This window comes from Protopterus annectens, chromosome 9.part0 (genome assembly GCF_019279795.1).
Source record: "Protopterus annectens isolate FY-2018-M chromosome 9.part0, PAN1.0, whole genome shotgun sequence".
In the NCBI taxonomy this organism is placed as follows: Eukaryota; Metazoa; Chordata; order Ceratodontiformes; family Protopteridae; genus Protopterus; species Protopterus annectens.
Window position 1 is genome coordinate 1,324,744,263 of NC_056743.1, and position 23,298 is coordinate 1,324,767,560.

Genomic DNA, 23,298 nt, shown 5'->3' on the forward strand with positions numbered 1-23,298 from the left:
GAAATGTCCCTTTTGGCAACTAGCAGAACACACTACAGGATGCACATTCCCCTTTCTAAACAATGATGATGTCAGCACCCTATAAGTACAGCAGGAGAAGGGAAACCTCCCAGTAATGCGAATAGCGCGCTCTGCTAATGCATCCGGCTTGAGTTTCATAACATAGTAGGGGTTTGAATCTGGCAAGTGTGTGTGTTTGGGTGAGGGGGGTTAGTGTGTGTGCAATTCTGTGTGAGAGAAATGTCCCTTTTGGCAACTAGCAGAACACACTACAGGATGCACATTCCCCTTTCTAAACACTGATGATGTCAGCACCCTATAAGTACAGCAGGAGAAGGGAAACCTCCCAGTAATGCAAATAGCGCGCTCTGCGAATGCGTCTGTCTTGAGTTTCATAACATAGTTAGGTAGGGGTTTGAATCCTGCAAATGGCAAGGAGTTTTAATCCTGCAAATGGCAAGTGTGTGGGGTGGGGTGGTGTGGAAGAAGGGTGTGTGCAATTACATGTGTGAAAGAACTGACCCTTTTGGCAACCAGTACAACACACCAGCTGCTGCATATTCCAACCTCTACACAGAGATGATGTCAGCACCCTATAAGTACAGCAGAAGAGGGCAAATCTCCCAGTAATGCAAATAGCATGCTCTGCTACTGCGTCTCTCACTACTGTCATAGCACAGTTAGTTATAGCTTTGAATTCCACACATGCCACGTGTGTTTTTGTCACACAGAATGCCCATGTGTGTGTGTTGTTGTTCACAATAATGCATGACATCAATTACACCAGTAATGGCAATGGACACAGATGATGTATGTACCTGTGACCTTCAATAGTTCCCATGTCTGATGCCTGCCACATGTGAATACATGGTATTTGCAATTGATAACATTATGACTGTGGTCTTCTGTGCGGGTGCTGCATGTGGTATGTGTATATACAGTTTGAGTTGTGTATGGTATCATCCTAGCAGTGAGGGATACATATCTGGTCTGGGGCATATAGTCTGCATGTTGTTGATGAACAGGTGCTGCATGTTTTCATCTGTTGTGGGAGTGGTAACAAGTTGTTCCATAACAATGCAGTGACTACATGCTGGGAACCTTTCAGCTAGGGTGTTGTAGCTACAGTAATTCATCAGCATTCAGTAATACTTCAACATTCTTGGTAAGGGTATAATGCCAACCAAGGTCAGGGTCATACCAGCCTGTGCCACATGCTCAGAGAGCCCTTCTATGTTCCCTATCATGTAGTCCAGGGAGGTACATCACAGGTCAGCCATAGTGGCATGGACAATGACTGAGTCATATGTGTCCATGCCTCTGTCTGACCTGTATGCTTGTGTTATGTGGTGGACCATAGTGCCCCATGGGCATATCACTGTGACCTTCACCTCGTCCAGCCTGGTGAGCAGGACCTCACTGTATCGGACAATAAAGGTACTTAACACAACTGTAGCAGGTGAGTTGTCTAGCCGTACAGGCTGTGACTGTTTGGCACACAGGATTTGTGTGCTATGTGTTGCATGTGCTGTGTTCCGGCTTAACGTATGCCTGTGTGCCAGCTGCAGAGGTGTCTGCTGCTCAGGAAGGATGCTATTCTGAGGCTCCATGAATGCCCCAGTGTGTTCATGTGTTTGGATTACTGTCAGTGTAGGTCTACATCAGACTGGTATTGTAGGCACTGTAGTATTTCATGCCACCTGACAGGTTATGCCAATACTGGGTTCAGAGTGCTTAGTCCCCAGTTTGGCTATGTGGTTGCATCTCATACATGTGTTGTACGTCCATGTGTAGGGGAGAGGGTTGACTGTGTACATGTGGCAGCTGTGACATTGCCACATGACTCACATATTCCACAACTGTACCATAGAGGTGACTGACAAGTGACCTTTGCACATGCTACCATAGTATTGTGATTGCCATGGTGATTAACAGCACATAGGGCCAATGGGGAACAAGGTACAGAAGGTGAGTATGTGAGGGTGTAGTACCTGTGATTAGTTAGCACTGGCATATATGACTGCTCACGTGGTCAAATGCCAGGAAAGTCATATGCAATGTGTCACAGGCAACGCACATGCGAACAGGACAAACAGTGACGTTCTGTCAAGTGAGACATGGACATACATATAGTAAGCTATGCAGATGTCACGAGGAGTCCACAGAAGCTCTGTAAATCTGCATTGCAGGTGGGATCAGTGTTCCAGGGTAACTGCAAGCAAACATGCATGCAAACAAAGCTACAGTAAGCAGGGCTGCATGTAGTCCATTGTACAACAAACAAGCTGTACCACTTCCAGTAGGTAACAGTGCAAATATGCAGGCACTATACACATGTACATGGAAATACACAGGTCAGATGGCCAGGGTCCAGTCTCAGCGCACACAAGTGTACAGACCATGTACCGTCAGGATGTACAATAACCGGATGGAAACCCAGGTGCTCATACCTGCAGTAATACACATGTCAAATAACAGACACTGAGCCTTCACTCAGTGGTTCCATACTTAGTAGGATGTATGCTACCTGTCCTGCCATCACAGTATCCCTGACATTTATGGGGACTCTCCCTCCTGTGAAAGTTAGTTTTGTGTGTTGGGGCTGTCTAGCATGGTATGAGAAGTGAGTTTGCAGTGCTAGGGTGCTCCTGTGTGTCCTGTACCAGTCATGTAGTACTGCACACATATCAACATCCTCAAACATCCGCATTGCAGAGTCCAGTGTGGGCAACATGCCACTTGCAGTTTACATGTCCATCATTGCGCATCAATACTTTCATTACCTTATCCCCTGTGCTACCTATGTATGTGGCCTTCTGTTGACATCCTTACCACCAGTATGCAAACATGTGCAGATGATACACTATGGTACTTACCATGGGTGTAGAAAACAGTACAAGACAATCATACCCTTACTGCATCAGGCATGCTGGGATATACCCACAATTATATCAGCACACAGTACTGTTAACAACATGATACGATTACTACACGCTTATGTGGTCACCCTGTGCATCAGCAACATGTTAACCTGTACCTGCACTGACATTACAGATTGCAGGAGGTAGCACAGTTTCATCATATGCACAGGGTGTGACCTTGGTATGCCTGAGTCTGCCACTGATACCACCAACTGACATGTATGTGTATGTGTGTTGGTGAGGGACAGCAGTACAAGGTGGGGCAATGTTGATGCAGTATTTGTGTGTATGTGGTAGCCCTAGGTGTTGTCAATTCTCATGTGTGTATGGATGCACACAGTTCCACCTCATGGCTGCCATATACCGGTGTTTGTGGACAGCCACAGACTGTACCTGCCAGGTCATACAGATCAGTGTCTCTGGCCATGGATACGGTACCTGTGCCTTGCAGGGGTGCTACGGACCGTATCTGGTACCAATCCAGATTGGGTACTGTCATCAGAAGCAGGTGCTCGTTGACTGGACACAGATCCCTATTGGGCCTGTCCAGAGCCACGTGCACGTGGTCTCCTGGGGCGGTCTGATGACAGCACAGACCCAGCATTGCTGGGGCTGCTGTTGGCACTATGGGGACAGCCGCGGCCCTGTTGTCATTCGCGACGACTGCCAGCTGTTGCTGGCATATGCCCACGTTGACGCCTCAACCATCCACCATTGCCCTGGCTCATGGACATGTAGTTGTGGAACTGATCTAATATGTCCCCACAACGTCTGTCTATGACATCGGTGAAATTAAGGATGGCAGCCGCAATGTCACGCATACTGTCAGTCATGGCTGTGCGACATCCTGTCAGCTCCCTCAGACCCTGTCTGGTGCACTGTTCCATACGTGACTGTGCCTGCATGACAGCCCGAAACATAGCTGAGGTTGTAAGACCTCTGTGGGCACGTCTGACAGGGGCAGTACACCCACGGATGCTCCCACGAGAACCCCTGGACATCTGTCTGTGTGGTACCATCTCTGGGCCATGCCCATGGCTGCTGTGTGGGGAAGCATGTGCCACAGATACCACATTACCCTGGTCAATGCCCACTGTATCCTGTCCATCACCTAGGGACATTGGTGACAAAGGGTGTATTGGCAGGATGACTGTGCGCATTGATGGGGTTGACAGCTGTGTACTGTCAATTGGCTGACCAATGATGGACCCTGGCACACCTTCCTGTGCCATTACACAGATGTCATCATTATCAGTACCTGTGGCACCTGATTCAGGTTCCCTGCTGCATGACACCAGAGCAGCACCAGAACCTGTGGGAGGGAAACAGGAAACACAGTTTACAATGTCTACACAATGTTACCAGTGATACACACATGCACACATGCACAGGTGCACACATGCACAGGTGCACACATGCACACATGCACAGGTGCACACATGCACACATGCACAGGTGCACACATGCACACATACACAGGTGCACACATGCACACATGCACACAGTTGCACACTTGCACACAGTTGCACACTTGCACAATACTTAGTATGCAAGATATCAACACACAGACACAGACACACCTGCATGCATACACAGAGCACTACTAAGTGAGCCTAATATTACTATTATTATCAAGACTATTAAAGGTATTGTTAATACACACTCACCAGCATGGATAGGCTGCATTGCTGTTACACCAGAGGGACCTGCAGAAGTGAGGAAATTAATGTCAGTGGGCACAACTGTGCCATTGTTACTGAGTATGATACAGGTCAGTAGTACAACAGTTGCCTTTCACAGGTCAGTTGCTGATATTGAGAATATCACACTTGCACATTAAATACTATGATGACAGCTACAAACCAAGGACACACCTCACACATGCATTAACTATCAGTGTACACAACAGTCAACTATACATATGGCATATTACCTGCACGCTCGTAGTCTTGGTGCTGTGTGGCTCCAGCCTCCATCATAATGCAGGTCTGCTGTTGTTGTTGTTGTTGGCGGGCTGGAGCCACAACACTTATGAGTAGTCCCCCCAGTCTGGTGAGTGGGGGATGTGTAGCCACCCCACCACCTGTGGCAACCTGTTGTGGATATCCTGTGGATATCGCACGCTGATGGACATTTCTGATTAAATCACTGCAGTGATGTCGTACCTGCTCATATGTCCTATTATGCGTGCCTATGTCATTTACCCGACGGACCAGGTCTTGCCACAGTGCAGCCCTCTCCTGCTGATTCTGGCTGGTGTGGGAAAAGAGTATTGCATAATCCCGCACCAGGCTCTAGTGTATTTCCTCATCCTCAGCTGCAGAGTACGCTGGATTGCACTGGTGAGCCATGGTCCTGAAAAAGGAAATAACATGATATCAGCAAAATATGTCAGCAGAATTTGGCACACATATTATACATGCTACTCGACTGTTGTGATACAACATATCTCACTTATATAGCATCTGTCTGTCTATTGGTGGATACACATGTAAATGGCCAGGTATCAGTGCTCAGCCAACAACTGTGCAACAGTACCTGACACACTCCATATGACATACTACCAAACCCCAGCAGTCAGAACACTGATTCAGGTCCAAAGTACATCCTCACTCTGGGGGTTTGTATCGAGGTACTGTATGGGGTACATCATCAACTACTGTGATCTGACCACAAACTAATTGCCCTGGATATACATATCCCACCTCCACCACCAGCACAAATGAGTACAGTGGAATAACATTTCAAATGCAAACTTTACACTTTGTAACACTGAGATGGTATCCTTTAACCTACTGGGCCAGTGGAAGACACAACCCACAATGCTGACTCCTTCACAAATGATTTCTACGGAGATCTCCGAGAATGCATGGATCATGCAATCCCATATAAGACCAAGACACTCTCCACAAAGGGAAAGCATCCTGTCTGGTGGACCCCAGCTATAGACAGATTGTATAACAAAAGATGGAAGCTACTGCAAGACAGAGCATAATTCCATAAAGGGAAGGTATGTCTGATCAGCACTAGTAAAGAGCTATTTTCTCTCATACAAACTCCCATGGGCAACTTTGAGAGGGAATTCACCAGGGACACTACAGATAACCACAAGGCCTTCTTCAGTTATGTTAGAAACCTGGTCAGAAACCCTCCAATATGCTCATAGTTAGTACACAACAACAAATAATTCACTGAACCCACAGATATTGGCAACATTGTGGCAGATAGGTTCAGTGCAAGTTTCCCACATCCCTCTCCCCCAAACTAAGACATACTTATCCCAGCTGAATGTAACCTCCCTGTCATCACAGATGTCCAGGTGAGAGCCGCCCTCAGAAAAGCAGAAAACAAAGCATCAATGGGACCTGATGGTATCCCCGGTTGAATGCTACATGAACTCCAAGAGGAGCTAAACACACATATAGAAGTGCTATGTAACACTAGCCTGACTACAGGATATGTACCTGTACACTGACGTACAGCAGCAGTGGTTCCACTCCACGAAGGAGGCACCTCTACATACCAATACAATACAATACAACACAATACAATACATTACAATACAATACAATATGCTATTGCCCCTGGGACTACAGCAACATACTGTTCTGCTACCCTGACCATTGTGACACATGTGATGTGATGGTACCTGCTCCTGTCAAACAGTTACACAGGTTGACTCATATGGCATATTACCTATCTGACTAACATTCAGCAGGGATATGTGTGACATGTACTCATGGGGAGTCTTGCTTCTTAACGCTGTGTGGTTTATTGCAGGGTATGTCTTATCTGTGGGTAGGAACCTGTACCTCCGCCATGTGCTCTCTACTGCAGTGTCAAGGATGACACACAGCAGTCATTTAGGTTGTGGATGGTGTGAGGTGTTACTATAGTTGTTGGACATCTGTCATGGGTGTGACTTAAGTATGTAAATCCAGGAGTGGTAACCTCTATGTGGGTAGTATGTGTGTACTCTGTGGTGTTGTCAGTCACTGTGCATTGGTAATGTGTTTGAGTGCATTGTCACAGTGTCGTACATGTCACTGTGTCCTTCTCCATATCTGTAGCTGTCATGTGAGGTACATACCGTGGCAGCCATTGTGTGGTGTGGAGGGGTACACTGACCTACATGTCCATAGCTGACACACCATGTCTGCTGACACATACCATGTGCAGGTATTCCAGCAATAGTGTGCCACTGTGACTATCATTGGGGGGACTATTGTATACATTTATGACCCTGTTCACCCCTGACACATGCAGTGGTGGGCAGCCAATCACATATCTGGTGGTTACTGGTGTAGGTGATTTGAAATGGGTTATGGTACTCCAGTTTCGACACTGGTGTTCACTCCATGCCTTTGTCACCAGGCACCTGTTGCAATACATCTGTACACATGTGCCACACAAAAATATATATACATCTCTCTCTCTCTATATATATATATATATATATGTATATATGTATGTATATATATATATATATATATATATATATATATATATATATGTCTATATATATATATATATATATATATATATATATATATATGTCTGTATACATATACACATATATATATTGATGTACATATATTGCTATAGATATGGAGAGAGGGGGGAATGTGACAGAGAGGGGGTGAGAGTGACAGAGGGGGTGGGACAGGGGGAGTGTGAGATCGTCATATACAGTCATATCTGTAGATAGTCAGATCTGTCTATGTATATGTATCTACATATATCTATATCTGTATGTGTGTATTAACAAGATACTAGGGCTAAGCATGTATTTAACAACCCGGGCCATGCATTTTTGTTTATGGGTATTGACCATGTGGCTCCTTCTATTAGGGGTGGTCCTACTTCTATACTACTTGAAATACGTGAACTTTTATGGCAGTTAAAACTAGACTCTTTTAATACACCGGGGCTAAATGAAAGTTGTAATATAGCCCCAGTGTTAAAGTATAAAGCATATTTGAGATGACATTCAGTATTTCAAAATCTCTTTGACTGAATGTTTAACCATTTGGCTTTTTTTGTATTGAGTACTGCTAGTGCTTATAATTTATACAGTTTACAATATAAGCCATCTTGTGTACATCTAGTATATACACATTTTGTGTATAGGGTGTATGTTTTTTGCACTTGCATACTAACTTGTTTAGTTAGTTATATCAAAAGATAGTATTTTAGTCAAAGTAGGTTCGTGTTGTTAGTACTGCCGAATTGTGTGTATTTTCAAAATTATTAGATTATTTTTCTGTTTTATAATTGAACGTTTTTATTACTTCTTATTGTTTAAAGTTTGTTCGAGTGAATGGTATGATGTCATTTTTAGACACTTATATATTTTTAAATTATCCTATACATTTGTATTATATTGCTATTCTTGTTTTAGATTATTTACACATGCATATATTTTGCACTTGTTTTATTTAAACACTTGTAGTTTATCTTGTTTAATATGTATATAGCATATGCATAAGATTTGTCTCGAAAAGCATTTACTCTCAGTATTTTGATTGCCCTTTTAATGTGTAAATGCACCAGCAAGCGAGATCGTTGATTGTGCCTTTTTAATTAAGTAATTTGTAACTCCTATATAAAAAGGGAGTTCATTTTTTGTACACTTTCAAAATCCTCTGAAGAAGCTACACTGTGCTTGTGGCGAAAACGCTACTTTTACTTGTGTAAAATAAAAAACGCGTTAAGGAAGGAACTTTTGGGCTTGTGTTCTTGGTGGTCTGGAGCTTTGTTCACTTGTATGTGTGTATTACATATATATGTTTCTACATATTCTATCTATCTGCATCTGTATATGTATTCCTACATCCCTCTCTATGTATGTATACATATATGCATATTATATATATATATATATATATATATATACATACATACATACATATATTGACATACATACGTATCCATATGATAGATAGGTATATCAACATGTTTGTTTACAAAACTGTATACACACACACTAACATACTGCTAAACATACATAACTGTGAGACCTACTTTGTACATTGCACTACAACCTACATTCAACCTACACTGATATGTGCACATAGATGCCCTCACATACATATGTATGTACAGCCTTCACTGATAGTTGCTGTATGTCCCCTGCCCTATGCACATCTTCATATACATATGGATACAGACCAATGACACATATGGAGGGTTCACAGTATGTAGACTTTTAATGTATTACTTTATATTACCTGTGTTTGTCACAGCTGCTTGCGTTGCTGTTTGGTTTGGTGTCCTGCTGCTGCTCCAGTTGGCAGTTGTCAGCTTTCGAGTGGGTTTTGATGACTGTTTTTGTTTGTGTATTTTCTCTCTCTCTCTCTCTCTCTCTCCCTACCTCCACAGGGTGCAATGAAAGTACTGCATGTGTGGACTGGGTGTACAGCATGCTTTTGTAGGTATCTGCATATGTCCATGTGATGGCATCTGCACCAGTTGTTAGCCAGCATTTGCTAATTGCATGCAGCCAGTTGTGTACTGATTGCAGTTCTCACTGTGATTCCAGGACAGTGCTATAAAAAGGTATGTGAGATAGGCGTAGCCCTTTCAGAGTTTAAGGGCAGGGACCATGCTGGTATGCTGTGGACACTGTTCTGTGAGTGTAAAGGTTAGTATCTCTCTCATATTTCTGGCTGTGTTGTAGATTAACATTTCTCCATTCATTTCTCCAGTTTCCTGTACTAAGTGTGTATGTACACTGACACCTAAGACTACTACTACTGTTAATGTGGGTGTGTGTGCTTTCCTGTTGGACATGTGGTGTAACTGGTATATCGCAGTGGCTCTTGCACTTTGTTGCTATGGCTTCAATATTTGCCCTTTACATTCACTACTTGTATGCCTGCTAGGTGTCTTGACTGTAGTGTGTTGCTGTGGCTTTCCTATTTTCCATGTACATTCACACCTTGGAATGCTTGCTATATCTGCTAGGGTGTTACTGCATGCAGTGTGGTCTGGCCATGGTGTGGGCCTTGACATCTATTAGGGTATTTGAGTATGCTGCTGAGCAGACCCCAGAGACTCTCAGGTGCATCTTTTATCTGCCTCATGGAATGGTACATATCAGTGGGGTACACCCATTAAATTGCCTGGTATTCTGCAGTTGTGACTGTGAGTTAGCATGAGCATAGGTATTACTACACTATTTCCGACGTGCAAGTGGTGCATACTTTCAGCACTTCATAGTTACCATTGCATGTGTTGTAACACCTTTCTGCCTACTGTTTGTACATTTCACAGGGAGTCTGTGGGCCATCCCTGTAACTCAGTCACTGTTGCTATGTCTAGGCTCTTAACTATTCAAATATGGCAGTGTCAGACCTCTCAAGTGTACAGATATTTGCAGGATGTCCACATTTTTGCCTCATATTTTGGTCCATATCTCATAAACAGCTTTTTCTGGCAAATCACTCTGGGATCAAGTCAGACTATAGTGACAAACATTTCAGTTTCAGACTTCATACCCTTCCAAACATCCAACATAATGCAAAACCTGTTACTCTCTCAACTGTCTAAGTTTGTTGAAGCAATATTTGGAATGTGTCCCTGTTTTTGGGCCTTTGCTCCACATTTTTTATTACTTAGTCCGGATGTGTTGCTGTAAGAGGTTGTGGGGTATGGGCAGTGATTATCCTGCTGTGAGTATGTGTGTGGCTTGCAAGGTGCTACAGTGACATTATTACCTACTAGCTACCAACTAGAATGTCTGTTTCTGTTCACACACTACTATTATAGAAATCCACTACATTTGACAGTAAATATACATGACATGCTTTGTGTACTACACATCCTATATTTCCTTTAAATTCATTCCTAGTATTACATGATATATTTATTGTAGCACAATGTTCTTATATAACAGTCATGGCTTAGTGGTAAGTCATGCAGACTACTATTTCCAAGGTCCTGAGTTCGGGACTGACAGTGGGATTTTATTTTGCTTTTGAGCAGACTACAGGCCTTGTCATTCAGAGTGACTAAGGCACTTTTAAGCAGTTGTAACCAGGTTAGTGCTGGTTTGCGTGGAGCTCACGCATGCGCACTGGCATTCAGCTCCACGCACACCCGCTTACAACTGCTTAAAGGTGCTTACTCTTGCGCACACCCACGCTAATTTCTTTGAAAGAAATGAAAATGGGGAGACAGGAAAGTAGTGAAAAAGGGGTTACAAAGAGGGCAAGTCAGTAGGGAAACAAGCTTGGGTTTTGCAGGAGGGATGTAGGTAAGACCCATAGCTGCCCATTTCTTCATCAGCAACAGCTGTGCATATGTTTGTAATTTGGTGTGACATTTGAAACCTTCCACCCCTGAGAGAGGTGTAAGAACAACAATAATACTTGTTGTACAGCCAATTGTAATTGACAGTTTCCATTTCCAGCAGTCGTGTGTGCGAAATGGGCAGCTATGTATGGGGTATAATTTTTTTGTGGGTACAGAGTGCCTTTTTTTTTTTTCAGGTGAGAGTGGTATGTCAGGTACAGGAAGTCGGTATAGCTGGGGAGGTAGGTTGGGTAGGTTAACAGACAAGACAAACAAGATGCATACAGGGGCGGTGTATGACACATGTGGGGGGTTACACAATTGACGGGGACAGATGTTTGGATATCTAGAGCCCATGAGCCCACAGATGGCAACAATGGAACTGATATCCCCACCTATGGGCAGTTGCCACTGTGCCTTCACTGCCCAGGACGGGGCTGTGCTGGGGAATGTGTAGGCCGGGCAGCAAGCACGTCCGTTAGTTGTGCCACCTGTGCCTCAAGCTGGCGTAGGGGCTCAAGAACAGCTTCCTGGATCTCCCTACGCACCACAGTCTGGACATTATGGAGGGTGAGTGGATGTTCTCCTCCAGCCACACTTGCAGAGGGGGGATGAGCCCCAACCCCTGCAGCGCTTCCACCCACAGGTGGCACAGGGCCACCTGAGGAGGGTCCGGCCTGGGAACTACTGCCAGGTGCACTCGCCAGCTGAGGAGGGAGAGGTGGGTCCGCTGGAACCTATGTTTTGCATTATGTCATGACAGTTTGGGTTAGTAACGTACAATACCATTCACAATTAGTTGTAACAGCATGCATTAGTATTCCCATTAACCAAACACCCAGATATTCAAACCATTGAACAGCAAGCATAACACATGCATATTTTGAACAGCAATACACAGTCCAACAACATGCAGGGTTGATTGATGGCAACAGGCCATCAAGTTTGGATGTATGAACAGGGCAGATGCATCAACATACATGCAAATATGTATGAACCAACAGGACAAATGTCCAGGGGTGTTAATTGTGATTGCACATACCAATTTCACGTGGAATGGATTATATGTGGTTATAGGGTAGGGTGAAGACAATTTAATTAACAACTTTAAATACCAATACATATGCTGTACATTTCTAATAGCTGCAGATATATGCACACTACAGTTCTGCCTACAGTTTCCCATGTGATAACTACTTCAAGTTGGTGATAGGAATGTTACTGCTACATCAATATACATTTTCATTTTTATTCATGCACATTCATATCTGACTCTGTTCAGCTACATCATCCTGCTACATTTGCTTTATATAGCTATAGAAAACTGTGGATGTTTGGTATTTCAGACAACCATACTATCTGCATATTGCAGACTGAAAGCAACATATCCAGATTTTGGGATACACATTCCATCTGCGGTACCATTTTCAGCACATGTTACTGTTTGGTTCTGCCTGTCACATTCATTTCATTCTGTACTGATTGCAGTATACTTTATTTAGGAGTTAGTACTATTTTATTGGTGGATTCATAACTCTTTCTCACACTCTCTCACTTGTTTTATTTTTACAATTCAGGATGGTACTTAATTCTATGCTTTATTGACATGTTTTACCTGTAGTTCTAACAATATTTCCAACAGTCTCACTTCTGTCATGTTTCTGTATTTCAACAGGGATATATTTCACACATGTCTTTTACTCAGCTTCTGCAGCTGTACTTTTCAGCCTGCTGCAGGTTATGTACTATTATATTATAGAACAGTTAGAATCTACTACTGACTTTCTGAGTTTTACGATATGTTATGACCCACAGAGTATAGATTTTTTAGATGTGAGGTTATACAAGAACATGAATCACGAGATTGAGACAACTATTTTCAGAAAGGATTGTTGGAGAAACACCCTACTCCAGTTTAGCAGTATGCACCCCAGATACGTGTTCGATAGCATAATGAAAAGCCAATTCATTAGGACCAAGAGGTCATGTCACAACAGTGTTGAACTCAATAAACAGAGTGATTTTTTAGAGCAATGTTTTCTGGATAGAGGCTATGACAAAGAAAAGGTTAGGAAGGTTAAGAATCAGGTTTTATTCAATGAACAGACTGCTTTCATTGGTAATCATACAAGAACGTCTGGTTTTCGTGCCAAGAAGCCCTTTGATAAATCCAGAGTTAGAATTAACCTTAGATATACTAGTGATATCCATCACATTAAAGATATTATTCTCAGCAATTGGCACATCCTCTTGACTGATCAACAGTTAGCAGCAATAGTGGGTTCCACACCATCATATACGTTTCGCAACAGTAAGAATCTCAGTAGGCTCCTATGCATAGAGTCGAATAATGTTAATGAGAACATAAGCATTAATAAGAATGTGAAGTCAGGAACTTTTCCTTGTAATAAGTGTAGTGCATGCACCTTGATTACTACAGTCCAGGAGTTTGAGCATCCAGTGTTGAACTATAGGTTTGAACCCCATCACAATGGCACATGTGCAAGCAAGAACCTCATATATTTAGCCACGTGCCAGAGTTGTACAGCGTTCTATGTAGGAATGACTACCAGGACCTTGAGGGAGAGGATACTGGAACACGCTTTAGACATTAGGAAATGTGATACCAAAAGTGCTTTGGCTAAACACATTGCTAATAATTTAACACATTCATTTGCATTTAGAATCCTACAGACAGTTTTACCCAATCCTAGAGATGGAGATAATTTTAATGATTTAGAGTTAGTGGAACTCTCTTGGATTTTCAAACTCAAAGCACATTATGAGCCAGGTCTCAATCAATATGTCAGTGTAAGGGCTCCTTTAAAAGGGCGTAGTGCAAAGTAATTCTCTTTACAATATCTGATTTTAGTGGTTGTGTATACAGATATATTTATTTGATTATACTTCTTTATTATTATGTTTCTTATTTTATACATAGACTTGGATTAGCATTTTTTCCCTGATACACATACAATGTCAGCATAAGAAAGGTCAATTTGCGTTATATATCCTGCCAGGATGTTTTAGCCTGTTATATTTTGATTGATTGTCATTTTTTATATACACATTTGGAAAGTATATGGTTATGTACTTCTGTAGATACTAAGAATTATTTCATGATTTTTATTCCAATGTTTACATATTTTAATCTCTTCGAAACTTGTTCTTGTTCATGAGATTTATTTAGCACATGAAATCAATTCATTTCTAGGTATTTGATCACATTTGGTTTCATTCCCGTTCACTGTGTTCATTTGTCACTGTTGCTCATCATTAAGCAAGCCACATACGTGGTGTTTTCAATATGTATACATTTTTACATTTTTTATACATATATTTTTATATTTGTTTATATATATACATGTATAGAAATTTCATATTGTTATATTTACATTCATATTTATATTTATATTGATATTTATATTTATACATTTTTTAGACTCATATATAAGTTATGTTTTTGCCTTCATTGATAGTTCATTTAATAGATAAGAAGTTTTAAAGAAAAGTGCAGCAATCCTATGCCATTGCCTGACAAAAGTTGATATTTTAGTTTTTATTCCATCTCAGCGGTTTTGCACATTTATCATATACCCATATGATATATTTGATACAGAGTTTTTAGAATATATATTCACTTTAGTTACTAGGACTGCATGAATAAGAGTTTTTAGGATATATGGTTTTATGATCAGCTGTCGCTGTTTTAACCAAGAAAATTTGTTCATTTTGTAACTGCTTAACCTTTTTCATTCTGTAAATGTTTACTTTGCTACTTTGTAACATGAGCAACAGTACCTGCCAGTGCTTGGCCTGTTTAATTGAATGATTTTAACCATATGCTTAAAATTGGACTAATTAAGTTAATTGATTGTTTTAGAGATGTATATATATACTTGAACTTCAAAGATGTCTGTTGTAAGGATCTGAAGAAGCGTGTCTTGGTACACGTGAAAGCGCTTATCTGTTCACATTAAATATATTTTATCCATTTATTGTGGTGGTCGACTTCCAGTTTGTATCTACATTTTTACCTCATTTGTTTCTGGAGAAGACCTTTGGGCTATAGCGACTGTGTGTTTTCAGATTTACTATTATATTATAGGTGGGACAGCTTTATTTCAGACTTGTTTCATTTTTATGTTTGAATTACAGGCTGCATCACACTTTTGTAATCAAGCAATACTTGCAAACCCTCTTACACTGTTACTTGCACATTTTATTAATTAGTGACTACACTGCACTCTTTTGCTAACTGTCATACTTATATATTTATTTACAGTTACAGGGAGAGAATTACTGACCTGCCTGGTGGTGCAACCGTGCCAGCCTATCGCCATAGGCTCTACGGTTCACAGAACAAACACCTGCAGCTGTGATATAAATAAAGTAATATTGGAATACACATCTCCATAATATCAGCTAGGTTAATTTCTTACCTAAGTAATTACATGTAACTTACTAAGTAGTGGGGCATTGGGCATTTTCCGGGCCTCCTGGATCCAACGGTTCAGTTGGTCCTGCTTCCGTCTCTTCAGGTCCGCATGGTGGTGACGGACCTGCTCACCAGTCCTTGGTATCCCTGTGGCACTGATGAGATCATGAGCCAACTGGTCTCACGCCTCAGCCCTATATGCTCCCCACAGGACCTGGCCCTGCATGAGTTGGGCCTCATGATTGTGGACAAGAAGCCAAACCATATATTTGGACTCCTGAATGCCCCACCTCTGTGCTCGAAAGCAACTACCCTCACCTACACCTGACATTCTGGCTGCAAGTCGGTTCTACAATCAGTTGTGCTGTGTATTCCCGCCTATGGGGCTTATATATGCCGTTTTTCCCACACTTATCTGTGATTGGCCATTTTGGAATTGTATCAGCCTTACAAAACATGCTTTGTCATGCTCCTCTTTCTATTCATTCCTATATATATGCTATTACTGCATTTCTAAGTGCAACTGTCAAGGCTTAGTGGTTCAGTACCTTGACTATGGTGTATGGTATCCTGGGTTCAAACCTGGCTACTGCTTTTTATATTTTATGACTGTCTACACAGGCTAGGAGGTGTGTCTGTGTAAAGGCAGTTTTGTTACAGCTTGTTCAACGTTGCCCATCGGTTAGCTTGTTGGCGCAGCTCCGCGCAAACGGGTTACGCTGGTTTACGCGTCATTTGGCTGTCAGCATGCATATTACGCTCAGCTTAGCTATGGGCACACAGTTTCAGCGTGTTAAACCACTGCTCACCTACGGGCACTCATTTTACACCTGTTAAACCACTGCTCACCTATGGGCACTCATTTTATACCTGTTAAACCACTGCTCACCTACGGGCAGATGCACTCAACTTGTTAGACTATAACTCAGCTATAGGCACATCTGACTTTTTTTTTTAATTTTATTATCTCACATTTCTTCAAAATATATGGCCCATTTCATTACATTTTACATAAAATATCATTTTATATGTGTACAGATATGTCAGGGACTTGTTTCGTGCTTATTTCACTAAAAATAAAAATTGATGTTGGGGGGGCTTGAACCATGACTGCCTGCTCTTCAGCCGACGTCTCTACTGCTACGCTATTGCTTCTTGGCTTACTTTGCATATTTAGTTCTTATATGCTTTTCCACTGACTGCTAACTGTGGCTAAGCTATGGGCACGCCGCGCAAACGAGCACACTCACGTGCAAACATCTTTACAATTTAAAAAAAATTATAAGATGTTCATCTGTACATTTTATGTTCATAGTCTGTGAGGGCATGTGTTGTGTTGTGTTTATTCACATTTACACGGGCTCTGTCGTGGGGGTTTACTTTCGGGACTTTTACTCTTCTGGGGGCGTGTCCGTTTGCAGGGATCGGCCTACGGACATGCCCCCTACTGTCTTCCCCGGACCGTGTTAGCCTTAGGTGTGATTCAGCATGCCCTCATGCATATGTATGACATGCTGATGTCACACCGTTTAACTGCAGCCTCCGTGTAAGCCTTGTAACTCTTACACGGAGGCTTCGTGAATCCTGCCCATAGTCATGTGACCAACATCTTACTATTTAAAGAGTGTTTTGTAGATGTGTATTATCTGAGGAAGTTGCCTTATGAAGGCGACGAAAAGCGTTTCATTCAATTAAACTAGTACTTGCTTCATCTAATTAAATTAGTTTTGGTTCCACTTTGTGAATTCAGTTCTTTGAAGCTGTTTATTATTTTCCAGTTTAATTTGTTTGGCTTCTAGTTTGTCTCTTGTGTATGTATGTATGCTTGTTCTGCAATGGGTTAGCATCCCAATTAGAATTAGCTTCTCTACCTTTACCTTGCACCTACCGAAGAAGTCAGTAGACTCCTTGATACTGGTGCTAAAGTAGTTGATTTTGAAGGCACCTTCTCAGGATAATAAAGAATAAATGAATGGATTAGTAAAACCAGAAATTCAGTAACTGCATTTGGAGTTGGGGGAGACAGGTTATTTAGTTAAAGATCAACTATTAAAATAAAAAGCATATCAGTTATTTTTTTTTCTCAAATACAGTTTATGTAGTAAAGGGCTATAGAAAGGGGTGTATTAGAGTAATGAAGCACACAGCAGATTTGACCAAGTGTAATATAAATGTTTGTTTGGAAGAAATATCCAACATCAGTAAAGCTGCTGAAAAGGAATGCTTGACCAGATAATATAACAAATCATGTATGTTACAGATGTGGAAAACACCAGAAAAATCTGTATTAAGTGTCGAAATGCATAGGAGACTGCCTATGAAAAGGATGTTTTCTGCTGCTGTTATAGTAACCTTCAACAGACCAGTTTGATTTTGCTGGAAATATATTCTTTTTTTAGGTCATAGATTCATAGGTTTGTAGGAGAGTACTAGGCTAACTGCTTAAGGGCCCTTACAAGCCTAGCCAATATAACCCAAGTTTACCTAATATGTGGCCCCTAGGGACAAGAAGAAGGCGTAGTCACATTTCTTCCTCCCTTCTTTGCATTTTGAACAACTTAATGTGCAATATGAAGAAAAACATCTTATCCAGCAGGGCCATTTGACGTTTAGTATTCTTTTTGGATCAGCTGGGTATACTGAGATAGGCATACAGACAGAGCTGGGTAGAATGGGAAATAAATACAGAGATTGTTTCAAAGTTTAAGACATATTATGTATGAGGCCTTATGTGTTCTAGGCAAGTGGTATTATCAGGAAACCAAAGGTTTATGTGGATTGTTTTAAAACATAGTGATGACAATCATTAATTATATATCACTGTTGGGAGTGAGTTTTCATACTTTTTAATGTCATGTTGTAAAAGTAAGTTACTGATGTGCCAGCATTACGAGTTTGTAAGTAGAGCAATGTCTATATTGTCTGTAGTGACCAGGACAGTGTGCACTGAATGTCACTTACTCCTGTGATTTTTTGTGCTTCCAGGATGATTATGGTGATGATGTCTATGCACCCCCACCCTCCACTCCAGTGGTCATCATACCTACACCAAAGAAGCAGGAGGAAGATGAAGAAGTTTACTCAGGTAAAGCATCTCAACAGACTCCATCAGTGGTAATGCTTTCAGCTACTCTGAAAATCAGTATTGCTAGTTTTTTTAAATGTATCTGTATACCAATTAGAACTATCTAGAATCTGTTCCTAGGAGGTGAAATCCAATCAGAATGATAAGGGAAGGATTCTGCAGTCTATAAATATTTATAAGCATTCATTGGCTTGTTAGATGAAGGATGAATCATTCTTAAGTATATCTCATGTGAATTCATTAGTTTACAAAATAATTTACCATTTTTAATATCTCTATTTTCTTGCAGTTTTTCGAGTTCCCATTTTAAATGAAAATCATCTCATCTCACCAGATTTGCATGTGACATTGTATCTTACTTTAATGACCTCTAGCTGAAGTTCTAGCTTGAAGTACATTAATGTTATATCAATGCAGTAGCACTCTCTGTGACTCACAGATTTATTTCTGCCTTTCTGTCACAGCAGTGGTGTGCACTTCTACATGTAAAGGCATCTATGGTGTCTATAGGCTGACCACCTGAAAACTTAATCGTTGAACCATCGTCAGCTTAGCTAACACTTTATCCTGTGACCACAAAACATCCACTCACAGCACCCCTTATATGCAGATTTGTTTTAATGGCTTAATATTTAGGGTTTATCCTTGGCAATAGCTGTCTTTCATACTAAATAATTATTACTGACTTCTGTGTTATTAATTTCACGTTTATACTGCGGATTCAGACATGTTTGTTTACCAGTTGCAGTAATGTTTTAGTGGTTTTGTGAAGGCTGCCAGCCTAGCCAGATAAAATTTTATAGATAATTCTGTCATTTGTAAATATTAATGAAAGCCACAGGCTTGTTGTCTTAAATGGAAAAAATGCTGTTATATGTGGAACTGCAAAAATGTAACAACAGTGCAATCTGCTGACCAAGTAAAGCATGTTATGACCCTTTGATGTAAACACGGCTCTGGCCAGTCTAGATGAAGGAATTCTTGCTATTGTTTTAAGGCCAGAGTTAATGGCCAGAATTTGCATGTAAAAATGTCCTTTATTAATCTGGTTTCTGCCCAGAGGTGAAGAATGTAAATGTAGTTTCTGTTAGCCTGGGAACCCAGGGAAATGTGAAGAATGATGTAATGTGAGCCAGGAATGTGATTTTAAAAGCAGAGAGAATCAGAGAGCATTAAGCATTTTTGTCTTGACCATCCAACTCACCAGCACTGTCTTGCTCTATATGTAAGTTTATCTTAGATTTGTGTTTTCTCTTAGAAATAGCTAGAAACTAGAAATATTAGACTGTGTTTTTCTGTGATGTCAGAACTGTACTACTGAATTATTATAAGTATTTCTCTGTGATCTCTGAACTCTTGACTAGCACTGTGTAGTAAAAAGTATTGTCTTGTGTTTTGGCTATTAAATATTTTTAAACCTTTTCAACTGTGGCTGTTTTTTGTAGAGATAATTTAAGCTCTTTAGAGTACTTGCATGCCTTTGTTAAAATTGTACAAAGCCAATCTAATAGCTTTAGCCCTGGACTATACTACAAATTGGATTATAATATTGCACAGTAATAATTGGACACCCTTTTAAGGGCCTTTGAGTAGCTGATAAACATTAGTGGGTGGTGGCAGCTGGTACTACTGTATAGTCTGGGAAAAGGGGGCACAGCTGGAGAACCTGTGCTATCCTTCCCCAGGAGTGTCTGTGTGGTTAAATAAACTCTTCTCAAAGTGTGTGTGTGTGTGTGTGTGTGTGTCAGCTACTTGGGCAGGGACACAAAGCACTGGTTGGACAGAGAGGGTGCTGGAGGTTTTAGCTTGCCCACTAGGCTGAGATGTGGACCCTATAGCTGTGCCAGTCGGGAGTATTATTGGGGACCTGGTGAGCAAGGGAGTGACTAGCCCTGAACTGACTGTGATCTCTGTGTGCTCTTAAGGGAAATTGCACTTTACTGTGTGTATTTGTTATCCTTTCCTCCTATTTGAGATGCCCCTCAGTGGTGTTAGTGGTGAGGATTGAAGCTCCTTGATTGCTGGGCCAGGGCACGGGGGTCGCATATTAATTGTTTGGCAGTGGTGGGATATCCACACCACATATTAATTGGTTGGCAAATACTAATTGACTTGTAGTGGTGTGGGTAGAGTGAATTCCTTTAGCTTGTGTACAGTGAGCTCTGAAGGTGTTTTATACTCTAAATCAGCTATGCAGTGAATACTCAGAGTTCAGATCACAATTGTTTTATTTCTTTTGTTAGCCTAGTTAGTCAGGGTGAGCAGGCAGCATGTCAACAGAGGAGTATAGAAAGCTGACAAGGAGACAGTTGGCGGAGATGTGCCAGGCTAGGGGACTGGTGCATGGAAACCTGACTAAGGCAGACCTGATTGCAGCCTTGGTTACAGCTGCATCAGAAACCAGAAACCAGGAGAACAATCAGACTGGCAGTGGAGATATAATAATATAATAATAATAGAACGGACAGCTCAACCTTTCTACAGAGGACTTGAAAATCCATCTGGAGCTAAAGAGACTTGAGGTGGAGGTCAGGCGTTTGGAGATAGAAGCAGCTGAGAGACTGAGGAGTTTACAGGCTGAGGAGAATGAGAAACTGCTATACCTGGAAGCTGAGGAAAAGGAGTGGCAGAGGAAGCATGAGAGGGAAATGCTGACTCTTCACCAGAGTCTTGAAGGTAATGGGGAATGGAGTAACTGGACCCCAGAAGCACAAAAGATCAGTACATTTCTTCCACAGTTTAAAGAGGGGGATAATTGTGATAGTTTAATTCATATGTTTGAGAGGGTATGCAAACAGTATTGCGTTGACCAAAGGCTCTGGGTACGGTTCCTGACTCCCTTACTCCATGGTAAAGCTGCAACTATTTTGCCAAAAATGTCTGATTTTGCATGTTTTGATTATACTGCTGTTAAAAATCACTTGTTAGAATTGTTTAAGCTGACACCTGAAACATATAGGAAAAAGTTTCATGAGCATAGACACAAGGCAGATGAAAGTGTGTGTGAATATGTTGCTGAACTGAGCACTTATTTCCATAGGTGGGTGATCGGATGTCAGGTCACCACTTTTGAAGGGCTGGCAGACCTTTTGGTGATGGAACAAGCCCTTAGCACTTTGCCTGAGGACATGAGGATCTGGTTAGCTGCTAGACAATGTGCTACTTCAGATGAGTTGGGGAAGAAGGGAGACCTATACTTGGCAAGCAGAGCAGCCCTGCACAGGAAAGGGACCCCCAGTACTGCTCATGGGTCTAAAGGAACCCATGGTGGGCAGCACAGACTGCCCCAACAGAATCTGCCAGTAGCATGGGAATCCAGTAGTCCAGGTACACATCCAGGAGCTAGGGTTAAATGTTTTGAATGCAACCAGTGGGGCCATGTGGCATACAGGTGTTCATGGAGGCAAGGTGGGGAACAAAAGATGAGAGCGCCAGTAAGTGGGGAAGACAAAATGCCAATAGTAGGTTGTCTTGAGACAACATGGGTACTAAACTACCATCCTGCAGATGTCCTGAGAGGGAAGGATTTGGATGCAGCAGTACCATGTGCTTATGCAGTTACTCGCAATCAGGCTAGGAGACAAGCATGTGGGTCTGGTAGCCTGGGGGAAACCCAGACAGACTGCATACTTGCAGCCAGGACTGGTGAGATGGTGACTTCAGGGAAAGAGCTACCCTGTAGATGTGGGACTGAAGGTGAGCCACAGCTGCTTGGGGGGTACTGATGGTCCCTGGGACAGAGTGGCTGCAAAGGTAGAAGTGAGTAGGAGTACCCAGGCTGACAGTGAGGCACCACTGTCAGAGGATGCCAGACTTCCTGTGGAAGGGGAGCTGGGAAGGGTCACAAGGAGATAGTTGAGACAGGCTCAGCTCTTAGACCCTACATTGCAAGGCCTGAGGCAGGTAGCTAGGGAGGCACCTGATTCTCAAGGAAAGGGGAATCTGTATACTGGGACAAAGGGTTACTGTATAGATAGTGGACACCTGAGGGAGGGCTAGAAGGTGAGAGAGTACAGTAGTTGGTAGTGCCTAGAGCCTACCATCTGGCACTTCTAGTCATAGCCCATGATATTCCCTTTGCAGGTCATATGGGCATAAAACGTACAAAGAGGTGTATTATGTAGAATCTCTATTCGCCTGGAATTTCCAGAGATGTAACAAGGTGCTGCAGGACCTGTGAGCAGTGCCAAAAGGTAGGCAAGGCAGGAGACAAGGTGAGAGCTCTTTTGATGCCTTTGCCTGTGATTGAGGAGCCATTTCAGAGGGTAGCTATTGATATTGTGGGTCCTATGACTACCCCAAGTTCCACAGGAAAAAAGTATATCCTAGTGGTAGTGGATTATGCTACACGATATCCTGAGGCGGTGGCTCTGTCCTCCATTGACGCAGAGAAGGTGACAAATGCTTTGTTAGAGATTTTCAGCAGGATAGGTTTCCCAAAAGAAATACTGATGGACAGAGGTGCCAATTTCATATCAGACCTGCTGGCTTGTCTGTGGAAGTCCTGTGGGGTGAAACACATGAAGACCACCCCTACCATCCCCAGACTAATGGTCTTG

At 42.0% G+C, this 23,298-nt stretch overlaps 1 protein-coding gene across 1 annotated transcript in view; it reads left to right on the plus strand.

Moving 5' to 3' along the window:
* Window positions 1-23,298, plus strand: part of SH2D6 (SH2 domain containing 6) — a 1,258,756-nt gene that overhangs the window by 322,543 nt on the left and 912,915 nt on the right. Inside the window, exon 5 of the mRNA XM_044084299.1 lies at window positions 18,640-18,739. Coding sequence (XP_043940234.1) covers window positions 18,640-18,739 — 100 coding nt within the window. The remainder of the gene's footprint in view (window positions 1-18,639; window positions 18,740-23,298) is intronic.